This window comes from Fundulus heteroclitus, unplaced genomic scaffold (genome assembly GCF_011125445.2).
Source record: "Fundulus heteroclitus isolate FHET01 unplaced genomic scaffold, MU-UCD_Fhet_4.1 scaffold_338, whole genome shotgun sequence".
Taxonomy (NCBI): domain Eukaryota; kingdom Metazoa; phylum Chordata; class Actinopteri; order Cyprinodontiformes; family Fundulidae; genus Fundulus; species Fundulus heteroclitus.
The window spans coordinates 105,567-128,315 of record NW_023396748.1 but is presented as its reverse complement, the minus strand read 5'-3'; the positions used below and the strand labels follow the sequence as shown (position 1 = coordinate 128,315).

General features: G+C 39.9%; 1 protein-coding gene across 3 annotated transcripts; it reads left to right on the top strand.

Annotated features, from left to right (window-relative positions):
- Positions 1-11,506: 11,506 nt before the first annotated feature.
- Positions 11,507-15,943, top strand: plaua (plasminogen activator, urokinase a). Of its 3 annotated transcripts, none has more exons than XM_036130335.1 (11): positions 11,507-11,599; positions 12,271-12,364; positions 12,455-12,488; positions 12,949-13,087; positions 13,175-13,257; positions 13,344-13,397; positions 13,482-13,656; positions 13,766-13,911; positions 14,718-14,858; positions 14,950-15,098; positions 15,193-15,943. In XM_036130335.1, the coding sequence occupies exons 2-11, from the start codon at positions 12,314-12,316 to the stop codon at positions 15,385-15,387; spliced, it is 1,167 nt and encodes a 388-aa protein (XP_035986228.1). In that variant the 5' UTR covers positions 11,507-11,599; positions 12,271-12,313; the 3' UTR covers positions 15,388-15,943. The 3 variants fall into 3 exon arrangements, with proteins under 3 accessions (XP_035986228.1, XP_021179975.2, XP_021179966.2); XM_021324300.2 differs by having other exon boundaries at positions 12,943-13,087; XM_021324291.2 differs by having other exon boundaries at positions 11,507-11,607; positions 12,943-13,087.
- The last annotated feature ends 6,806 nt before the right edge of the window (positions 15,944-22,749 follow it).

Sequence of the window (22,749 nt, the reverse complement as noted above, 5' to 3'; positions counted from 1 at the left end):
AAAAAGGTATTGACATATGAAATTAGCTGATTTGCCATAGTGAACTGAGAACAGGGTGCAGAGATTTTGCTTTTTTAAATTTAAACTGCTTATCTTCTGGTTAAATAGTAATAAAAAAGGAAACTGTTATCAGACCACAATAACTAACCCAAGCCATGACAGGAATTAAAAACAGTTATTCTGTGAATGTTTACTGGAAGTTCTCAGAAAAGCAACCCACAGTAGGGGTCACCGCCACCACAGGCAACAGAATCATCCTGTGAAAAACAGAAGGCGCTGGTTCAAAAGTAAATGTCTACAAAGCAGCATATGCAAATATAATAAAGCACAAATCACAGCATGAACATTGGCAAGCATCAAATTAAACTGTAACAATTTTAGTCTAGTTTAGAGCAGCCAGAGCATCAGGGAGGGAAAAAAAGGCTCATTTTGTGGGTGCAAATAACTTTACAGCATCTGCTTGCAGCTCAAACACACAACGGTATGGATGCTCACAGATGCTGGTGGCTTTCTGGTGGCACCGTGGGAATAGAGCTCTCCCAGCGCTGGGATTTGGGGCCATGATGATTTTTTTTGTGCACTTGTGAAATCTGTATATTAACCAGCAGTGCGTCATACAGGCTCTTACGGTAAGCTTCATTTACATTCCTGCGTGCCAGACTGAAGACACGTGTTAACCACTTCCAAAGCTCTGGGGAAGCCTCATCTGCAACGGAAACTGTGAACATGAACAATTTGGATTTTATGTCCTCAGCATCCTTCTGAAGCCCAGATTCTCTCGCCACTCGTTTGGGTTCCTCGGGTCCATCTGGCAGTTACCCTGACCAGGAGATCCAACTCACTACCAGGTGATTAGTTGACAGCAGTACCCTTGTCTGGACCTGAGTGTCCAAGACAATAAAGATGCAGGCCTGATGACAGGACTGCAGGACTAATTACCGACCTTTGGTACAAGGCTTGACCATGGTCTAGCAGATTAGTCCAAATAATAACAAAATACATTTTACTTTCAGGTCAGGGACGGTGTTTTTTCCAATCACAGCCCTCCTCCAGGTAACGCCATCATTTCTCACATGAGCATTGAAGTCCCCCAGGACTACAATAAAATCCAAGGAGGCACCCCATTCCAGGACAGCTGTTCATTGAACGAGCACCGACAGCAGTCACAACCTTCCCTCTTGCAATTTGGAGCTGCAAGAAGGTGGCCGCCTCATTCACAGGAGGTAAACTCCAACATCAAAGCCTGCCAGCTTGGTTGGTCTGCTCAGTTCAGACGTTCCAGGTTGTTTGCAGTGTTTCTGTATCAAGTCATGTCCAAATAATCCTCCTGGAATCTAAACTGACATTTTATCAAACATGAACTGGCTCTCAGGCAGCACGTCCATGCTGTTCGAACATGACGTTTTTTTTTTATTTTTTAAAGGATTTTAGATGTTCATCATTACGTCACATCACACAGCGATTACCAAGTGACTTGAAGGATTCTTTCTGTAGTTAAAGACTTCTTTCAGGGAATTTTGCATATGTTATGATTCTGGTCTGTCTGCATGTTCCCTCACGCTCCACCTGCACCACACCAATTAGCATCATTTCACGCACCTGTGTGCCGCTGCTGCAGTCAAGCTGATTCCCTGCACCTGTTTTCCTGCCGTTATCTACTGAAGCTTCACAGACCGTTGGTGCCAGATTATTTAAAGCCACATGTAAGCAGACGTCCAGCGGTGTTTTCATGTCAGCGGAGGTCTGCTGTCCTTCTGATTTCTGACTCACTAGCCCTGCCAAGCCTGTGGATCTTCGTGAATATTACAACCTGCCTGTCACAGAACCGCACCTGGCTCACAGAACCAATTCAAGCTTCTGGCGCGCTGCTAAATCAGTCTGCTTTAAAAGAGGCCAGCTCTGGTCAGCCTCTCTCCGTGACATTATCACTCCCTGCAGTCTCAGCTTTTTGGCTTTCCCAATTCATATAGGAGTCACTGATCAGAACCTCAAACCCTCCCTGGATTCTGGGAAGGTTAGGGGCTTTTTCTGAGTCTGTTTACCATCAAACTCTTCTCAGCAGCGTACTAAAGCCTGTTCTCCTCTTCCCGTGGTTCCTGTCTGTTCCAGCGGCAGATTCTATCCTCACACCAGCTGCTCTTTTATAATAAATCCTTTAAACCACTTCCTGTGTCTGGCTGAAATTTCAGATCCTCTGTTTTCCTCAATACAGAATATTTCCTATTAAAACTAGAAATTTGCAACAACAAAAAAAAAAAGGCACACCTTTTTTTCTTTTTCTGAAATTAAACCAGACTCACCCTTATTATAACAATTCTAACAATTTGTGAATTTGCAGCCCAGATCATTTTTTTAAACCTTCTTCAAATTCAGAAGTTTACATAAATTACCTTAAACAAATCTACCTACGGGTATTTACAAAGTAACCTTGACATGTTGCACTGCCATGACCTGGGTCAAACTCTTTGGGTCTCCTAGCTTCTCACAATAGTTTGCTGGAATGTGGGGCCTTCTTCCTGACAGAACTAGTGTTATTGTGTCTATTAACCCTGAGAGCATTTACAAACTCGTTTGTCTGGGGCACACTCTTCCTCCGTGAGTAATTTTATGACTGTACATTTCCATAGTTTTTATAGTTGCATGCCACTGTTTAAACAGATTAATGTGACCCTTTCAGGCATCTGGAAATTGTACCCAATGACGAACCAGACTTTTTGAGGTCCACAGTTCTCCTGATATCTTGGCTTACTGCTTTTTTTTATTATTACCCTGATGTCACACAAGGAATGTGTGTTTGACGTGTTGCCTCAAAATACACCCACAGGTGTGCCTATTTTTATCTAACATGTAGATTTTAATGTACCAAAAAAAGGCCATCATCCTCATCAAATGGGCTTCTCCGGATAGTTTAAAGGCATATCAATCCTGGAGTATGAAAACTTCTGACTTTGAAAAAAGGAATAAGAAAAATATAATTCTGGCATTTTGTAAAAAGAAGATTCTGTTATTCCTGACTGACCTAAACCAGCAAAAATTCATTTATTTATTTATTTTTATCAGATAGCAATTTAAATTGTTGTCTTTTTATAGCGTATAACATCTTGCTGCAAGCTAAAACTTAGTCAAAGCATTTTTTTAAATAGATTTTATTATTTAGTCTTCCTTTGTAGGAGTTTATCATCATATCACAAATCTGCAACTTTTGCCCTCTCTACTTTGTAAGTTGTCCAAATCTCTATAAAAAATTTTTATAGAGAAATTTTATATTATTTGTGTTCACAGCATTTTTTTCCAGGTGAACCCATGCATTTATCGTCAAACTGTCTAGAGTTTGACAAAGCCATTCAAAGACGTTAGTTTTAGACCTTCACCCAGTTATAAGTGTTGCTTCCAGCCTCCCTGACCAGGTTCTAACTTATTCTATTAATTTTACTTTTTTCTTCCATTTTTTTTGTTACCAAATTAAACAATTAGGTCTGCAGAGAGACTTATCAGGGTTGACCTTCCCTCAATCGAGGACTTGTACAGGTCTAAGGTCAGGAAAAGGGAAGCGTAGCAGGTGACATCTCTAAAGACCCCATACATTCTGCAAACAAACTGTATAGACTTTTACCTTCAGGTTGGCGCTACAAAGCACTATTTACTAAAACCTGCCGCCACACGGTTAGTTTTTTCCCCCAGGCGGTCCCTCTGAACACCTAAAAGGCAGAGTACCAAGATCAATACATTGCTTACCTGCACCAGTCAAACCTTATTTTCCTCTTTTGTTGAAAATGCACATATTCATATTAACAAGAATGGTGATTAACTTGGTTAATAAATGTGATGTTAAATTTATAGAGAAGTCTCCAAAATAAGGTTGGATAGGTTGTGCCTACCTCTGCAACTGGTATAAATAAACAACGAGCTTCATGCAGTTTGCAGGAATACGCAATCGGTCAGGAAGTGTGACATCAACAACATGGTTACGGTTCTGTTTTACTGGGTGATGCAACAACATGCAATTGTTTTTCGTCATGATGAATCAAAACTTTCTGCGAATGGTCTGCAAAACCAGGTGTAGCAGAGGGTTGTAGATTTACATCATGTCCTTACATTGTCAAACCATCATAGAAGTTGTAGGGTTTTAGGATATGTTTAGCAAAGCATCCCTGTCACTTAGTGGGACCTCCAAGTTAGTTTGTTGGTTATAAATGTGATTTTAAATCTGAGAATAAGGTTGAGTTTAACTTTTTCTGTTCCAATTTTTGTACATACCATATTTTCAGAAGCACGTTTGTCTTTGTCAGCAATTTAGCACCTACATGTTTACAGTCCATTTTAAAATAATTTACATGTCTTAAGCAGCTTTACATTTTCTCACATTACACTCATACTTTTATGTCATTTTATGTAACAGAGCAGTACAAAGTAAAGTATAATTGTGACATAGAAGAACACATAGTTTTTATTTTTACACACAGCTGCACTTTGTCTACTAATTATGTGACTTCTATTGAATGCATTAGACTTAATTTAGGGGTATAAAAATGAAGGGGGAAGAAAATATATGCATATCAAATATTTCCATGTGAAGTTTCTTTTATGCCCACCTTGCTGTTATCCATTGCTTTGGGTTGCCAAATTATTTACAAGACCATAAAAACATACATTGAAATATGTGGTTTTTGATGTGACAATATTAGAAAGATTCCAGGGGTATACATGCTCTTGCAAGGCACTGTGGTATAAATAGAGTAGAACATAATTGAATAGAATAGAAATATCCTTTATTGTCCCTCAGTGGGAAAATTCTGGGGTACCAGCATCAATTTGACAGGTAAGTGAAAGCTAGCAGATTCACACAAAGGTAAAAATATAAGTAAAACACCCAAAGCAAGAATTAGAAGATATGTATGTATATTTCTGACTTAGGTACATCATACTATTTAAAAGAAATGGTAAACAACAACAAAAACAAAACCTAAAGGAGGGAAAGCAACAACAAAATCAAAAACAGCTCAGGAGTGCAACCACAGAGTTGTTTCGGGTTCTTGTGGTCTACTGAGAGGCTGTCCCAGAGATGTACAGAGTTCTGGAGATCCTGAGGTCATCTTATAGAAGCACAACCATCTGGAGGGTCGTGGCTGCAGAAGCTTGGAGGTCAGCCCATGGAGGATCCACCGAGACTCTTGTCTGGAGGTCAACCGTGGAACATGGAGGTGAACAGAGATACACAGAAACACAATGGACAATACAACAGAGATCATTTCTAAAGTACAAAAAACCCCAGAAAGAACTTAATGAAGAAAACATACACATAACAAATGGAAATCCCCAAACTCCCAAGGACCATTACATGGTATTTTTGCTGATTCCTCCTAAAAAAGAACTGGGTGTAGTTGACTCAGGTTTGTAGGCTGCCTTGTTCACACACACCTTTTCAGCTCTGTCCTCAATTTGTCTATAGTCACTCCAAAATATTGTGCTTAAGGCTTTGTAAGTAATATTAGCGGTGTCCTTGGGGTAATTATCAATTTGACAGATTTATCTATGTTCAAGCTTTTACTTTTGGGTTGATGTCTTGATATGCTGCTACAATACTTCCACATCATTGTCTTTGTTCATGATGCTGTTTTGAAAAGTTCATCTGTTGCTCCTGCAACCAAGATTCCTCCAATGCTGCCTCACTTACTGAGGATGAGGTAATTATGTTTGGAAGGATGCCAATGATTTTATTTAGGGGTGTCAGAGCACAATGTGGCCTTAATGCGTGTGTATAGTACATTTTTATTTGTCTAAATTCTGAAAACTACATAATTTTTTTCTCCAAACCCTGCTTAATTATATACCACTTTGTGTTTATTGCGTAAAAACCCAATTAAAGTTCATAATTTGACAAATTGCAAAAAGGTTCAAGAGTTATGAGTACCTTTATCAAGGCAACACACTATAGCCTAGTTGCATCATACTATAACAGAATTTAATAGGTCAGTTTTTTGTGTAAGATAACAGAATCACAGCCCATGTTGCCACTTGCGTTAATTCATATTTCTATTAATGTTTATCTGTTATTTCCCCTTGTAAGATATCAATATTGTATTAGCACTTGTTCTATACTACACAACAGTGATGCTAATTATTTGATTTAATATGGGGGACATGGGATCGAATTCCGTTTGCATTAGGAAGGGCAACTGCAATGTAGCAATGTCCATAAAGGCCGGACTCTTTGCCTTTACTTTTAACAGACCACAGGGCATGTCTCCAAAAGTTAGGGTTTATGTTCCTGAGTGCATTTGCAAACTTCAATCTGCCTTTTGAATGTTGTTTTTGGAGTAATGGCTTCTTCCTTCCTGAGCGGCTTTTCAGCTCATGTCAATTCAGAACTGGCTTTACTGTGGATAATGACACATTCTTGCGAGCTTCAGCCAGGATCTTCATGAGTTGTCTTCCTGTCATTCTGGGATTGATTCTCACATTTCCCTCCAAAACATGTTAATCTCTGGGACACCAAAATGGTATCTTTTTCTTAAGGGTTGATGGCTGGACATTGTCATGATGTTTATGGCATATAAACAAATATATGCTTCCAAATATAATATATTTGAAAGTAAAAAGGAGAAGCAGCTTGATTTCTCTCGTGATCGAATAGAGAAGTGGAAACATGTGTCAAATGTTTATTTATTGATGTGACGTGTGGGAATGGATTTGACCATGAAACTACAGGTTAATAGTAGTTCACTGATTGGCTCTGTCTCCAGTGACAGGTATAAACTTGGAATACGGTTTCTGTTTTCGATTTTGAGCATGACGCTTAGCTAAACAGGTTGCTATTCATACATTTTACCATGAGAGATTGCAGCTCTCTTAATATGTTATTTTTCCCTTTTATTTTCGTCTGAGGCATTCGTCATTTTTTTTCCTTCCTCTTTGTCTTTAAATTCATGTGAGTGTGTTTCATGCCACTGCATAAACCTAGATGAGCTCATATATAGGATGCGGGGGCGGAATTACAAAATAAAAACACATTACAAAATAAAAACACATTAGTAAAACTCAAAAACCTTTATTTCTTTGACGTTTACTGGACAGTTTCTCACATGGCAGTTATCTTAAACTTAAACCAGGCTTTAAAATAAATGTTATATATTTATTGTAGTTGTAGCTTTACATGTTTTCACATTTTACAATTTAATTAAAATTAAATTCAGTAAAAGTAAAAAGAGAGAGATTATTTTCAGTAAAGACAAATTAAAGCACGGGTGTTGGCTTTTTCCCGTCTACAACAGGACAACAAGTGATTTGTTTACAACTCCTCTCACACCCTCAAAGCTGCAACAAATAGAAAAATGCTGAAAATCTGGGGATACCTGTGACTAAGACAGCTTTGAGCTTTAATTTAAACAGTAGTGTGTTGTGGTTGAAGGGAGTCTTTTTCCAAAATGATCAATCAAACACGTTGGGTTGCAGCTGTCTAGACTAAATAAATACCGGGCTTCCCTGGATGATGTAACTTTACCATTTACACCCTTTTCTTTTCTCATTTTCTTTTTTTTTTTTTCTTAAATAATGATATGGGACAGATTCTCTCAACTGCACGCTGCTAGAGTGTGAAATAATTAACACAGGATATGTTATTCAGCTCTTTTATGGTTCTCTCCTCAACTCATATTTGTTGGTAACGTCCTTGCATGAACAAAACTTATCGTTTTACTATCAGGATCAAATGGAGGAAATGTGAGTAACACAAGCATCATAGTCATTAAGAAGTCAGCTTTGAGGGAGATTTTAACTCAGAAATTCCCCTACAAACTGCAAGACAAAGCCCATTGTTTTAGAGGAAGTTGTATTACATTGCACTGAAAGGTCTGGCAAGCAGATGCGTGTGTGCCAGAGGACCAATGTAGGACGTACACATATAACACCGGAGGACAAGGTTGTCTAACATCACCAACAACGACAAGATGATTTATTTATCAGCCACATTATAGAAACTCGTACTAACGTTCCTGCCTGTTTATCTCTGGCTGCTTTTTGAATTTGTGAACGTGAGGGAAGTTGGTTCAGTTCCTACGTGTGTGTGTGTGCTAATTCTCACACAGATGAATCATCTTTCATCCTGTGGTTTAGCGTCACAAACAGAAAGCAGGACATAAACACGCTCAGACCCAGGGCACTTTGCAGTTGCCAGTCAACCTAAGTTAACAAGCATATTCATGGGGTTTAGGAAGAAGTGCCTGAAAAGAAAGCATTCATGCACAGTGGAATCATGCAAATCTCCCCACAGGAAGACCTGAGCCAGGGATTGAACCCAGGACTTTTTTGCAACAAGGTAAAAAGTGCAACAAGCAACACTGTAAAGTCTATGCCAAGGAATCATTGATTATTAATGCTATTCTGCATGTAATTACAAGCAGAACATGCAAACAGATGAATAAATATGCATTTATTATTATTTTTGTGATTGACGTCCATCTGCTGTTTGCATTCTGTTTCACCTCCCCCGCTCTGTTGCAGGGAAGGTTCCTTTCCACAGTCAGACAGCAGCAAGTTATTGAAAGCCTTAGCCAGTAGATGTCCAGCATTATTCCCATCCCTGACTTCCTTGTTACAACAATGACCATGTTCTCTGGATTTCCCTACCTTGTCTTGCCCTTGTTGGACTTCTAGCAAGCTTCTAATTTCTGGACAACTACCTCGGTTCCCTCTCACAGCTCATGAGCCCTGCCTCTTGTTCCCAATGATGTTCCTGCAGATCTCTGACTCCCTGCGCATGACCCAAGCCTGTCTCCCGGACTCGATGCAGTCTCAGCTCCTCTGCAGCGCTTCCTGCTGGTTTCTGCTTTTATTCTGAATCTTATCTTCATCTTTGACTCTGCTACAGCCAGTAACCAGTTCTTCTCCTTCTCGGTTGTTCCAGTTCAAGCTACCTGAGGCTTCCTACGTGAGGAATTTGCCAGAAGTCTGGGCATCAATTAGTCCCAAAGTTAGAGAAACACAATATTGTAGCATTAGATGGTTCTGCTCTTAACCACTGTGCATCAGAGACTGAAACAATACACCTGTCAGTAAGTGGGATGCTTAATAACGACATCAAGTTCCTGGTAATCAAGTACCCTCAGTAACCTTTTGTGCTGGGGACCACGTGGCTCAATGGACCTAATTCCAACACTAACTGGAAGAGGGAAGATATTTTGGGCTTGGCCTAGGAGTGCTGGTCAACCTGCCTCCTTGAGGCCGTTTCTGCTTCCTTCCCTCCTTCTGATGTGCAGGAGACCTATCTCGACCTCTCTAGAGTTCCCGTTCACTCTCACTATCTTAAGGAGGTGTTCAACGAACAAAAGGCCACCTCCTTACCTCCTCATAGGTCCTATGACGGTCCTATCTTCCTGTTACCAGGTACTTCTCCTCCTAGAGATTATCTTTCCACTTTCCTCACCAGAACACTAAGCCACGCAGAAGCACGTTGACAGCTCCCTTCGAGCGGGGATCATTCGGCCTTCCTCGTCAAATGATTCGAGGAAGCAAAGACACTAACACCACCCTTCTTTTCTTTGTCGGAAAGAAGGGTGGTTCCCAGGCTCTCTTTATAACGATTTCTCTGTGTTTCAAGCCAGCACTCCTCACACCTAAGCCACAGCCACCACTGACATTTTAATAGGCTGCAGTGCTTCATGATGGTTTCTCGGTTTTCAACCTACCTGATTTCCTGCTTCCCACCACTTAGTTTCTTAGTCTCCTGTTTGAGATAATTTGGGCTTTCTGCAGAAATTGAATCATGATAAAATATTTTTAGCTGATTCAAATGATGTCAAAAATGTACGTAAATACAGAGCTATACATACACTTCTATTTAGATTTTAATGATTATCCATTACAACTTCGAAAGATACAACAGGTTTTTTTTTAGCCATCAACAATTTTCTGGCATAACTTTGGTTGAATATCTGGCGATTCTTCTCATCAGGAATGGTAGAGTTTATGTATGTAGGATGGTTTTCTGCCAGAGACTCATCTTTAAGCCCACAAATATTAATAGTGCTAAGGTTTGTCAGAAGCTTCATCTTACCCTGCTTTATTTAGTTAGCAACAAGTTGTTTCCATCTTCCTGCTAATTTGCCGTTGATGTGAGGGAAAGTTGGTGAACTAGAAGGCAGTCGTCCTTTTTCATCTTTCCACCCACTCTGAGCAACGCACCAGTGCCCCAAACAGCAAAACAGAGCCTCAAGACGATGTCACTACCACCATGTTCGACAGACGATGTAGAGTCCTAACTTTTTGAAATCATCTGACCTTTACTCTTCCAAACTAAATTAATTACTAATGCCAAACAGTCCAAGCTCTGTCATCTGTGCATTGATATTATTTCCAGAAGGCAATTTGCCTCTGACGTGTTGGTTTTAAAGAAGGGGATTTAACACATTTTAATTTGCGCAACCTGTTCTTGTTTCTGAAAATGACAGAAGTTGTTTTTTGTATAATTCATTACATTACACAACGGGAGAAGAAAGTTAAAAATGTATCTATGATCCGGGCGCGCTTGTGGCACAGCAGGTAGAGCGACCCATATACGGAGGCCTTAGTCCTTGACCCAGTCGACCCGAGTTCAAATCCGACCCACGGTCCTTTGCCGCATGTCTCTCCCCCTCTTCCACCCCCCTTCCTGTCAGCCTACGTTCAGAAAAAGCAAGCCACTAGAGCCGCAAAAAAAAAAAAAAAAATACATCTATGGAAAGCTTTTGTGATATACATGTTTAATTTGAGCAAGATTCTAACCACAAATGCAGGTGCAGTGCAATGCATGATAAAAGGGAAGTAAAAAAAAACAGCACAGTTAAACTTACACAAGCATGCAATTTAGAAAGAAAATCATGACAAATTTTAATAGAAAGAAGAATGAGGAGAAAAACAATTATGTTAGCAATCAAAGCAAAAGGAAAGCGAATTTTCCGACTATTTTAGCTGAAAGAAAAATCTAAATAATCAATTCTTTTGCCGGTGATTTGATAGAGTCAGCTTAGTCTCTGACTGTATTTATTGTGAAATAAATACAGTGGCTCTTCTTATAAAGGGTGATAAAAGAAAGATTTGCATCAAGGTTCAGATCTGAACCTAGTTATAAATAAATTATGAATAATTTACATGCATAGCTCTAGAGAAGTGTACATTTTCAAAGTTACATTTATTTGGGCATTTTTGACAAAGACTCCTCTCCCACATCTTCAGTGTGTGTTTAGAAAGGTGTCACTTCTTGTCACGTATTACCATCAATAAGGATGTCACTCTGTCAGATGCTTTCTTTGACCACATTGCCTATTTTGGATATGCGTTTTTTTTTTTTCTTCTTCAAATAACTGGTCTTTAAGAGGAAGGGGGGTGTTTCAGTATGTGTCACAGGACATGACAAATTATCTGATTTGCTCAGCAGCCGCATGTAAGTAGTGTTTTCATCAGGTCTCCTGGACACCTCCTACTTGTAAAATCTCAGTATTTAAACGGGAAGGAGCAGAGAGAGGATCACCAACACAACAACAAGCAAGTTTAGTCCAGCTCGTCGCACAACTCCGTGCCACATCGCTGAAAAGCAGAAAGCAGTCGGACAGAGACGTCGAAAAGGGTGAGCAGATCTGTGAAACCTTCTGTTACAATTTCAGTGAAATGTTAGATCTTTTTGTTTTTTACAGCAAGTAAATCTTTCACTGTGCAACCGATTCTTTATTATCTCGTCAACAACTTACATCTAGAACATCTAGGAGTTTGATATGTGCGTATTTCTGAACTAATGAGATGCAAAGCGTGCACATGCGTCGTAATCTACTAACCTAAATTGATAGGAACTCATTGTACAGATAGAAACAATGTTTGCAGTACAGAACCAGACGCAGTAAACATCCTCCGGGAGCTGATCGCACCATTTTATACCATTTCTTATAAAATACATAATAATATTAAATAAATTGATCCGTGCAAAAGCAAACAAAAAAATTACATGCTAGATATCTATAATACTTTGCCTCCTGGACTAGTCATGGCTGAGAGATCTGAGTTTTTTTCTTGCAAGTTTGAAACCAGGTAATGAGAAACATCAAACTGACGGTGGTGGGAATGTTTTTTTTGTATTTGTATTTCGTCGGTTCAATCCGAGAGAGAAACCACTTGTGTCGTCACATGCTTTGTAATGATCTCCATATTAGGAAGGTTAAGGTTAGGGAAGGTTTACTTTATGCCAATTCAGCCTCTGTTGCAAAGTTCAATTTATTGTATTCCTTTTTTTTCCCCCCCTCCCAGGCAAAAATATCCCATAAAAGCAGAAGCAAAACCAGAAGTGAGGATGAACCTTTTAGTCATTTTCTCCGTCCTCGCAGCGCTAAGTGTCCACGTGGTGAGAAGCAGGAGAATAAAGCTTTAACCTTAAATGGAACCACAACAGTTTTTGTGAAACACTCACACCACGTGTCTTCTCCTCCTATAGGCGTTTTCTCACAGCTGCTCGCAAAGCAGAACGGGTAAGTTACTATTGCTGGCAACGCTTTTCACACTGACCGAAAACCTAAATCACTCCTTTTCAATGCTCTCCAAGGGGTAGGATGATGCCGTAGTTTGTGTGGAGAATGGCTACTGAAGATGGCCTTGTAGACTATAAACAGGGGACTATTCAGGGGCAGGAGCTGCTCATTCGCATCCCATGACAAATGTGAATATTTCCTAACTTTGCATGGTGGCGACGGCACATCAACCATTGAAATGTCTATAATCAGGAGTGTTCCAGTATAATATGTTTGTTTTTTTATGCATTTCTCCAAGTAAAATTTCAACCTCTTCCTGAATTAAGCGCAGGGGGATGGCAGAAGGGGGGGAGTATAGAGACGGGGGAAACCTTTCAAATGGGATTCAGCCTGATGCTCATGTTTTATGACATACATGCATTGAATGCTCTCTTGTGTGCTTTGGTTTTGGCAGTGGCAGAGTGTCGGATCGGAAAAGGCAGGAGCTACAGGGGAACCGTTTCCAGATCTTCAAACGGTCACAGGTGTCGCAACTGGAAATTGTCTTCATCCAACAAAATCTGGGGTCTACGAGGAGTTGGAAACCATAGATACTGCAGGTACTCCATTGTTTGAAACCTAATGCCTCAACAGTTTTTTAAAAAAAAAAAGGACGACTTTTATGTTTATTTGCATTTTCATTGCAGGAATCCTGACGAGAGCCTGAAGCCGTGGTGTTATGTTTTGAAACGAGGCAAGGTTGAAAGAGAGTTCTGCGATATTCCCAAATGTAAGGCTTGCGACTGCTGCATGAAATGTTCCAGAGCTTTTGATTTAAATCTCTCTAATTGACCCTTATTTTGTGCTCTGACACAGGTGCTAAATCAACTGCAAACCCAACAACAGCAACTCCTCGTGCTGTAGATACAGGTTTGTTTCTAATGTCCTCCAATACGTCAGTGGTTTCAGGTGAATTCATGCATCAGGTATTCACTCTGTCTCCTCCTCCTCCAGAGAGGACCTGTGGTGAGCGGTCTGAGCGCAGGCTGAATAAGATCGTGGGAGGCTCTTTCATGCCCATCGAGTCAAACCCATGGGTCGCTGCTATCTATCACAACAAGTTCCTCTGCGGCGGTTCTCTCATCTCACCCAGCTGGGTCCTCACGGCTGCACATTGCTTCTTAGACGGGTGAGAAAACGTGGCCCCCCAGCGTCACTTCCTCTACCAGCCATCACACTCACGTGAGATGTTTTCGCACAAACGAGGGTGTTTGAACCATTTTACGTTGTCCGTTCAGAGACCAAACCCGTCTAAAGGATCTGTCGGTGGTTCTGGGAAAGACTCACATCAAAGAAAAAGATCCTGACAGGGAGCAGAGATTCACAGTGGAGAAACTTATCATCCACCAGAAATACAACAGCTCCAACTACAACAATGACATTGGTGTGTATGAGCATTTTTTTTTAATTTTGCTTACATTTATTCTACAGTATTCATACCTTTTGAACCTTTTGCCACAACCAAAACCTTAAATAATAGAGCAACACAATGCCCACTTCATTGTGTGGAGTATGGAAGGATGCATGGTTTTCATGTGTTTACCCTAAAAAATTGGAGAACTGTATTATGCATTTATATCCAGACCCCTGGGTCAATACTTTGTATGCACGTTTTGGTGCAGAGCTGCATGTCTTTTAGGTAGTGCTTCTACCAGCTCGGCACACCCAGACATTTTTTTTTCCATTTCTTCTTTGCAAAATGGCTCAAGTTTTCTCCATGGCTTGTGGAGATTCTGACTTTAAAAAAAGACAAGCCATGGGAAGCCTCTCTTGTAGTTTGGACGGACACAAATGTGTCACTAAATCTAAGCTGACTTTCTGTGTTCAGATGATGGTTATTTTATAATTTAACCCTACTTTAAACTTCCCAACTTTGTGTTAGAATATGAATTTGTTAGAATAGAATAGATATGTTAGAATAATGGGGCACAACAAAAAGAACTGCCACTTTTTATCTATTTTTTATATATACAAACCATGTATTATTTTCCACTTTACAATTATGCACTGCTTTGTGTTGGTGAAGCACGTACAATCCCAATGAAATTAATTCAAGTTTGCTGTTCATAGGTGATAAAATGTGAAGAATGAAATCCAAAGGGTACAGATAATTTTGCAAGGCACCGTGAACATGATCTGAATAAGAAAGCTTTCTGTGGGCAGCAATCATACAAAATCTTTACATTTCAGCGCTGCTGAAAATCTCAAGCACAAAAGGACAAGGCGCATTCAGGACAGCCTCAGTTCGGACAGTTTGCCTCCCTCCGCTCCACACTCAGCTTCCTGTTGGAATCACATGCAGCATCGCAGGATTTGGGAAAGAAGCCTTTGGTAAGTACGGCAAAATGAATATCATGAAATTCGTTAAGAGACTCGTCCATTTCAGCCGCCCTTTACACCTGATGCTGTGTGGTTTCTGCAGGTTCGGCGTTTTACTCCAATCGCCTGAAGCAGGCTGATGTGACGCTGCTCGCCTCAAGCACCTGCAAACGTGATTCTTCCTATGAAAGTTTACTCACTGACAACATGATCTGTGCCGCAAGCCCCGACTGGAGCACAGACGCTTGCAAGGTAAGTGTGTGTCCATGTTTTAAAAATCCTTTTGAATTTCGAAATTAACAAAGGGACTCGTTATCATTCGCTGACGTTGACTCTCTCTTCACAGGGTGACTCTGGGGGCCCCCTGGTGTGTGAAACGGCGGGTCGAATGTTTCTCTTTGGGGTGGTGAGCTGGGGTGACGGCTGTGCCAGTGAGAACAAGCCAGGTGTTTACACAAAGGTGACCAACTACAACAACTGGATCGCAAAGAAAACCGGGCTCTATGAGTATACAAAAGGCCTGATGTATCCTCAGAAGTGAAACGCCGGCGCGGGTCAAATGGTCTTCCGGCCAATGCATGTTCATAAAAGGAAAATTTGACAGGCTTTTTTTTTTTTAAGTGTAAAATGTATATAAGCTTGTATTGATGTAGTCCGTTTTGGTTGCACAATACCAGCATCAGCCTAAAATGAACATTGAGAGAGTGTTGGGATAAAACTGGATCAGGATTGTTCCTTAGAAAGGTTCGCTAGGGAATAAAAAATAGGATAATGTTTGCTACAATGTTTTCTGCAGTAAAGCTGTACATTTGCCAGTAGTTTGGGTTACTCCGTCATCCCCCAATGGACCATTTAAACTAACAGGGGCCTAATAATTTGACCCTGTGGCTGCAGTGGTGACCTAATAGTCACGTAGAAAGCCAGTGAATGAGCTAAAACCAGCTGAAAACATTGACAAATAAATATTTATTGCGTAGCCCTTATTTCAAGAGCAGCTGACAAACTTGGATGTATATGTAACATTATATTTGCACAAATGGTTACTTTTAAAGAGAATGTTTTAAATTATTTGTTTTTGTAAATTAAAAAAATAATATATGTATGTATGTATGTATAGATAGATAGATAGATAGATAGATAGATAGATAGATAGATAGATAGATAGATAGATAGATAGATAGATAGATAGATAGATAGATAGATAGATAGATAGATAGATAGTGTGTATTTTATTATTATTATTATGTATTTTATTTACATTATTTAATTTAAGCACTGCCTGATTTCTGAAGGCTGGTCCTGCTTGTTTTCCTGTTTCGTTGTTTAATATAAATATATTAAAACATATTTTGCATAATTTTTGACTTTGCTCTTTTATTTAAAGCCTCTAAATCGTGCCGTGTTTTTTTACATGTCTTCTTTATATTGTTGTTACTATTGTTGAAAACGTTGTTTAGCGAGTTTATTTCAGATTTCATCAGGTCTCTTCCTTTGCCCTAAAGGTTTATTATAGATATACAATAGATATAAATGTTTCCTGCGAGGACATCATTAGAATCCAACAGAAGGGAACTTCATCAAGATATTGTCCATATGAATCTATTTGTCTTGCAGTTGTTTGCTGTTATACTTTATAGAACAGGAACCATCCATAGCAGCACTGATCTCAAATGAATGATTTAATGCTTTTCACCAGATTAAAACTCTCAGAACCAATTTCCATCTGCTACCCCTGAAAGACACGTGCACAAACACACACTTTACACAAGGTGACATGCAGAAAACAACAATGTACTCGTACTGTTGTAAATAGGGAACATTGAAAAAGAAAAACTTCATAAAAAGGAAATCATGGCTATTGAAATTTCCTAAGAGCATTAAGGGTTTAGCTGGTAGGGCAGTTTTAAACGCCATTTTGATGAATATCGTAAAGAACCCACCATATATTTCTCTACCAGAATATTTGTAAGGTTCTGTAAAATGCTTTTCAAAGCACGAATCAGGAGCAGATTTCATTGGAGTGAAGTTTGTAGAGTGGTTTCGGTTCAAACATCATGGCAATGTCCGGCTCAAACGTTAGAGGGCGCTGTTGTGTTCAGGTTAAACGGGCACTTAATAAAAGCAAAATTGAAACTGAATGAGTTAAGCGTGCAGCAGTTTCAAACTTCAAGTGACAGAAAGCGTATGTTTAAAATCCTTATAAAAGAAGTTATTTAAGAAGAACAAACAGGATTAGCCTCTTCGGGGACAAGCTGTAGAGAGCTTTAATAAAGTCTTTAACAATTGTTTATTAGTCATTATTTAGTTTCATGTTAGTATCTAACCCAAAAATGACCTGGTCATTACCTGGTCTGATGAGTCAAAGCTAAACTTTTGCTTCATTTGTTTTCCATGTGAACGAGATTCCAGGGTGAAGCATCCTCTCCGCTAAAACAGGCTTGAGATTTCTCTGAACCAAAGGAGAACGAAGCAGATAGAGAGTAAAATCAATAATTGTAACGGAGAAGGGAGCAAACCAGTCTGTGTGCTTTAGACAAGTCTTAAACTTACATTTAGACTGATAGTTGAGAAGACCACAAGAATACAAAAGACCAAGGAAAACAGTGTTACATGTTTTTCCCCACTGTAATCTCTGCAGTGTTAAATTATGACTGGAGTTTGCTAAAATCTTATTGCAAGATGTAGGTAAACAAATTAATATTTGAATGGAGAGTAATCCCTCTTTTCTAAATAATTTCTCTTTCTGTTCTATTTGTACTGACTAAACATAACTTGTTGTTTTTCTGCCGTAATCTCAGTCTGCAGATTAAACTAATGATTATCTTTGCCACTGTTGATGAACAAGAATGCAGTCTGGATTTTTTTCCCTTTCTTTTTTTTAACTTTCACTCGCTGCAACTTTTACGGTTCACTTTGAACCAGGAGGGCAAAGACAACTTCTACAAGAGATACCGGCTAAGTGAGACTTTTTTTTTTAGGAATTATGATTATTTGCCCTAAGAAACAAAGCAGGTCTCTGGGTCGACTTTAAACATCGTTGCTGTTTGTTCTTTGAGGTCTCTGGCCCCTTTCTGTGAGGAACAACCAAACTATAGCTGCTCCGCAATAACTCACATCCTTCCTCTCCTGTCTTCACCGCTTGATTTACCATTTCATCACAAGTTCCCTTTAACCTCTCCACTTTTCCTCCATCCAACCTTCAAGTTTCTGATTTCCACATAGTCCCCTGACACCTGCTCTTTTCTGAATTAACAATATAGGTGAAGCGGCTGAACTTTAAATCCCTTGTGTGGTTAAGACCTACATTTTAATAATATTTCCTCCTCTGCTTCTGATAGATGCATGGGGTGGGGGGGGGGGGGGATTGAAGATCTTCGTGTCTTGTTCTTGTGTAGTGGTAGGACGGATGTAGAGATGGATAGACAAATCAGAAGATATGAATTTTGACCAAAAGATCAAGATCCTGGATACCAGCGGCCAAAATGAGCTCCCACCATATGGGGCTGGACTTATCTCAGGGTAGCTCAGAGTAGAACCACTGCTCCTCTTCGTGGAAATGAATCAGCTGGGGCGGAGCTCAAATTTCAAATTTCGAAGGCTTTCCCGACAGGAGATCCCTGGGCAGACCCCAAATGTCACAGCAGGAAGTCTACAATTAAGTAGATTGTTATTTTTTTTTTATACACAAACAGACCGGACAGATATTTAGGATGTAAATTAGCAAAAATAGTCACAACTTGACATAATTGAGAGCCTAATGGCGTAAAAGGGGTCCCAAAATGATCCTTAGTATGTGCAAAATATGAATCAACCAGAATTAGTGGAGCACATCACCATGGCTGTGTGGTGGAATGAGGTGAATTTGTGAGAACAGTCTTCATGGGGGGAAAAAAATGAAACCAGCAAATGTGGACAAGATCACCATCTTCTCTGCAAATCAAACCGCACTACGCTGACATTACAGTTCTTCTGAAGTCAAGTATGTTTATCTTGTTCCCTCAGTGGTTTTCAGATCTTCGTTCATTTAAAATGTCCCTCATGGTGTCATAATTAGAAGTCTGTTGAGGACCCAGATGAAGGAATGTGGTGTTCAGCAGGCAGTGGTAATGTGAAACACGGTCCTCAATTTAAAAAAAATGCTGGAGATTGATAAAAAAAAAAAAAAAACAGAGGTGTCAAATAACTAAGTACAGATACTTTGTTAACTTACTAAAGTAGAATTTTTTGTCATTTATACTTCAGTGGAGTAATTAGATTTTTAGCCTACTTTTTACGTCTACTTCTTACATTTTCATGCAATTATCTGTACTTTCTACTTTCACACAAAAACAATGGACACTAAATAATCTGACCAAAGCTCAACAGTGACCATTTGACATTTACCATGAAACCAGAAGCAACAGGGCAGCCATGCAAAGAGTGCATGAAGACAGGTCACATGTATACTGAATAATGTGATTATTGGATGCAAAAACAGCAGTGATTACAAACGAGCAGCAGTGGAGAAGGACAGACGGCAGTCACTGAGAGTAAATAGCTGAACACTATTACATACAGGTAAAATATAACAAAAACGGAGCTAGTCCAAACACAACATTAATCAGAAACAAAAAAACAGCAAGATAGAATAAAAGTATGAAAACAAAACCAGCTTAATAATTCAAAACCCAATGCATACATGGCGCTAAGTGAGATTCTCATCAAAATGTTATCATGTTTGTGTGAATCAGGGTTTTTTTTAACACTGAAGTTGATTTATTATTGTGGACTGCATTTATGAGCAGGGTGTCATAAATTTATTTCAGCTCAATAACACATTTTTGTTTATACCATTTATTTTTTATAATGAGTAAAGCAATGTACTTTTTTGGTGCTGAAGTGCAAATAAACAACTTTCTGTTCAAAACATAGAAAATAATATTAATTAGATTAGACTTCAATATTTTGTAATTTCTTGATAAAGCACCTATTATTTAATGAAGTAGCCTGATTTTCTAATAACTGCCTTTTACTTATCATTAAATGGACTGAACTTATATAGCGCTTTTCCAGTCATGCTGACCACTCAAAGCGCTGTACACTATAGCCACATTCACCCAATTGCTCTCACTAACACGCCAACATTCATACACCGATGCGCAGCTCGGTAGGCAGCTTGGGGTTAAGTGCCTTCCACAACCTTCCAATTGCAAGACAACTACTCAACCCATCAAGCCACAATCAATCAATCAATCAATCAATCAATCAATCAATCAATCAATCAATCAATCAATCAATCAATCAATCAATCAATGTTTATATATAAGCACTTTCCATACAGCCAGATGTGACAAAAAAAGTTTTACAGAAGTAAAAAAACTGAAGGACAGACGTAAAACAATTAAGAACCATACATTAAAATGAACAAAGGGCAAATTGAATTGTTTCTGTCCCTCTCCTACGCCATGGCTATTAAGGTCATCTCATGCACCTGTGATCTCTTCCACTGCAGCGTAATTAAGACAACCTCCTGCACCTGCTTCTCTGGCTTTATATTCTGAGGCTTCACATTCAACGGCGGATTATCGGAAAGCCTTTTGAGTGAGAAGATGCCCCGTGTTCTTTGCCTGTCTTGGGTGTTTTTGATCAAGTTTCTCGTTTCCTGTGTTCCCCTGACTCACATTGTCCTCGTTGGACCCCTCATCAGCTTTCTCTTTCCTGACCATGATCTTCACCAGGCCCGTCAGTCCTGTCGTTCATGAACCCTGCCTTTCTCGCAGAACTGATTCCTGACTCGGTCGCGTGTCCTGCAGCTCGCAGCCTCTCCAGTTTTTGCCTGCCTTCACCAAGTCTTTATTATTTTTAATCAAACTTTTAAAGCCCAACACCGAGTTTGACTCGAATTTCGGCTTCTCTGTCAGCCTGGGCATAACATGAAAAAAATTATTTGTAAGGAATGAGGTATTGAAGAAATACTGAAGACGCACGTACATCAATAAAATTGTTAAATAAAATTAAATAAAACAATTAACAGCTCACATGTAAAAACACCCAAACTTTAAAGAAGAAGAGCCATAGCAGGAGAAGGACGCCTCGTGTGTTTTAAGTTTTCGCTCTAAGGACCAACAGGCCGACACTTCCCGTAAGACCTGAGAGGTCTGGGTACGGTGAAGCGGCATAACACTAAGCGTTTCAAATAACAGCTCAAAATCCATTCTAAAATGGACTAGCTAGAGACTTTAGAAATATTTTTTTTTCCTGTATTTCATTCTAAACCAGTTTCCAACTGATATAATCTATTTATATACACTATATATAGTTGCATCCGGTAATAACATAGATATACATTATAGACGAATTACATGCAGACTGATGTTTTTTCAGGCCTTAATTTATATTAATTAGGATGATTTTAATTAAATCACAACATTTAATAGTAGTTTAATACTACCTCAGACAAATAAAAACCTGTTTATACAGAAATACTTACACACATGCTTAAAGGCAGTTATATTCACAAGGTGCATACACACACATACACACTTGTGTGTGTGATAAAAAAAGAAATACTGCAAAGAAAGAAAGCAGATTGGCACAGTAGAGCAAGTCTGGCATCACGTCTTGTCAGACTCGCTGTGACTCACACCTCTCTGTCTAGAACCCCAAACCTTCTCCACCCACACCAGACTCAGCAGAAGAAACATTTCACAGGAGAGCTGCATCACTTCTGCAATCATTACAACGAATCATACGCGGGGCATAAAAGCCTCCGAGTACATTTTGTTGTAAGCAACCACATTCCAAGCGGCTGCTGCTGGAAGCATACTTTAAAGCCCTCACAAGCTTTCTATCAAATTCTGTTTAGACAAGTCCACATATACAGATACTTGCCAGTGGGACTACTGGGACCAATCAGAGCCTGCCTTGCACCTCATCTGTAACTCACAGACACCAGTTTATATTACTGCTGCTTTTACTCCGGCTAAATCCATATATGGGATTGCGCGACAGCGAGTTCAACTCTTCACTCCTGTTTAAGGGTAATTCCTGATGAGATGAGATGGCAGATAACAGGGCGCGGGAGGACCAGAATGTCCAGTTTGTCCTGTTTGGACAGCAGCTTCTCATCAGGACACACCGCATGCGTAAACACATCGGGGGTCACTTGGCCCCAGGTCCTTCGGTCAGCCTGGGGTCCCAGGGGTATAAATACAGCTCGTTTCGCTGTCGGGGTCTCCGCTTTCCCCAACACAGGCTCAGGTTTCAGCAACAGAGACAACCCCAGCAACAACCACACACTCAGAGGGGGGGGCAAACAGGGGTGCCAAGAGTAAGATAAATGTTATCATACCCCTGAGGCAACTTGTTTTCACATTAATGTGCCAACAGTGTCAAGCTGGACTCGTCAGGTGACTTGTCGAAATGCTCACACGTCGAGCTTTATCTTTGCTTTAAAAGCAGATAAGTGAGTGAAACCGTGTGCTCTTGCCATGCGGTGATCTTTGAGACTCCTTTCAGCCTCAGGCAGCAGCAAGCTGAATCCTTGGTCTTTATTTAGACCTGGACATTAAGGCCTGGAGACACGAACTCCTGACCTACCTTTTACTGAACGCGGCTCAAATGTCACATGGAGGTTTTTAAAGCTTCGCGAACGAAACGAAAACAGCCACGTTTGCCGTAACCCGTTATGAACAGAGGTGCTGATTTTTTTTGGTTCTTCCCTATGAGACCTTTTTCTCAGGCCGCTCTGCGCCAAAACCTCACCGGCTGGAGATGTTTCACCTGCTGCAACCAGAGCCACAACCTATCCCCCCCCCCATCAAGACTCATTAAGTTACCCCAACACTTTCCTTTTAGGGGGGGCTCTAGGCGCGCATGACGTAATTTCAGGACGCGCTCTGGTCTGCGGAGTGTGTGCGTACGG

What these genes read in the sequence shown, in the direction of transcription:
- plaua (XM_021324300.2), top strand. Translation starts at nt 12,314, where the DNA reads ATGAACCTTTTAGTCATTTTCTCCGTCCTCGCAGCGCTAAGTGTCCAC. An exon ending in CAGCGCTAAGTGTCCACGTG is followed by an intron (nt 12,365 to 12,454) that starts GTGAGAAGCAGG and finishes CTCCTCCTATAG; the next exon opens with GCGTTTTCTCACAGCTGCTC. An exon ending in GTTCTGCGATATTCCCAAAT is followed by an intron (nt 13,258 to 13,343) that starts GTAAGGCTTGCG and finishes GCTCTGACACAG; the next exon opens with GTGCTAAATCAACTGCAAAC.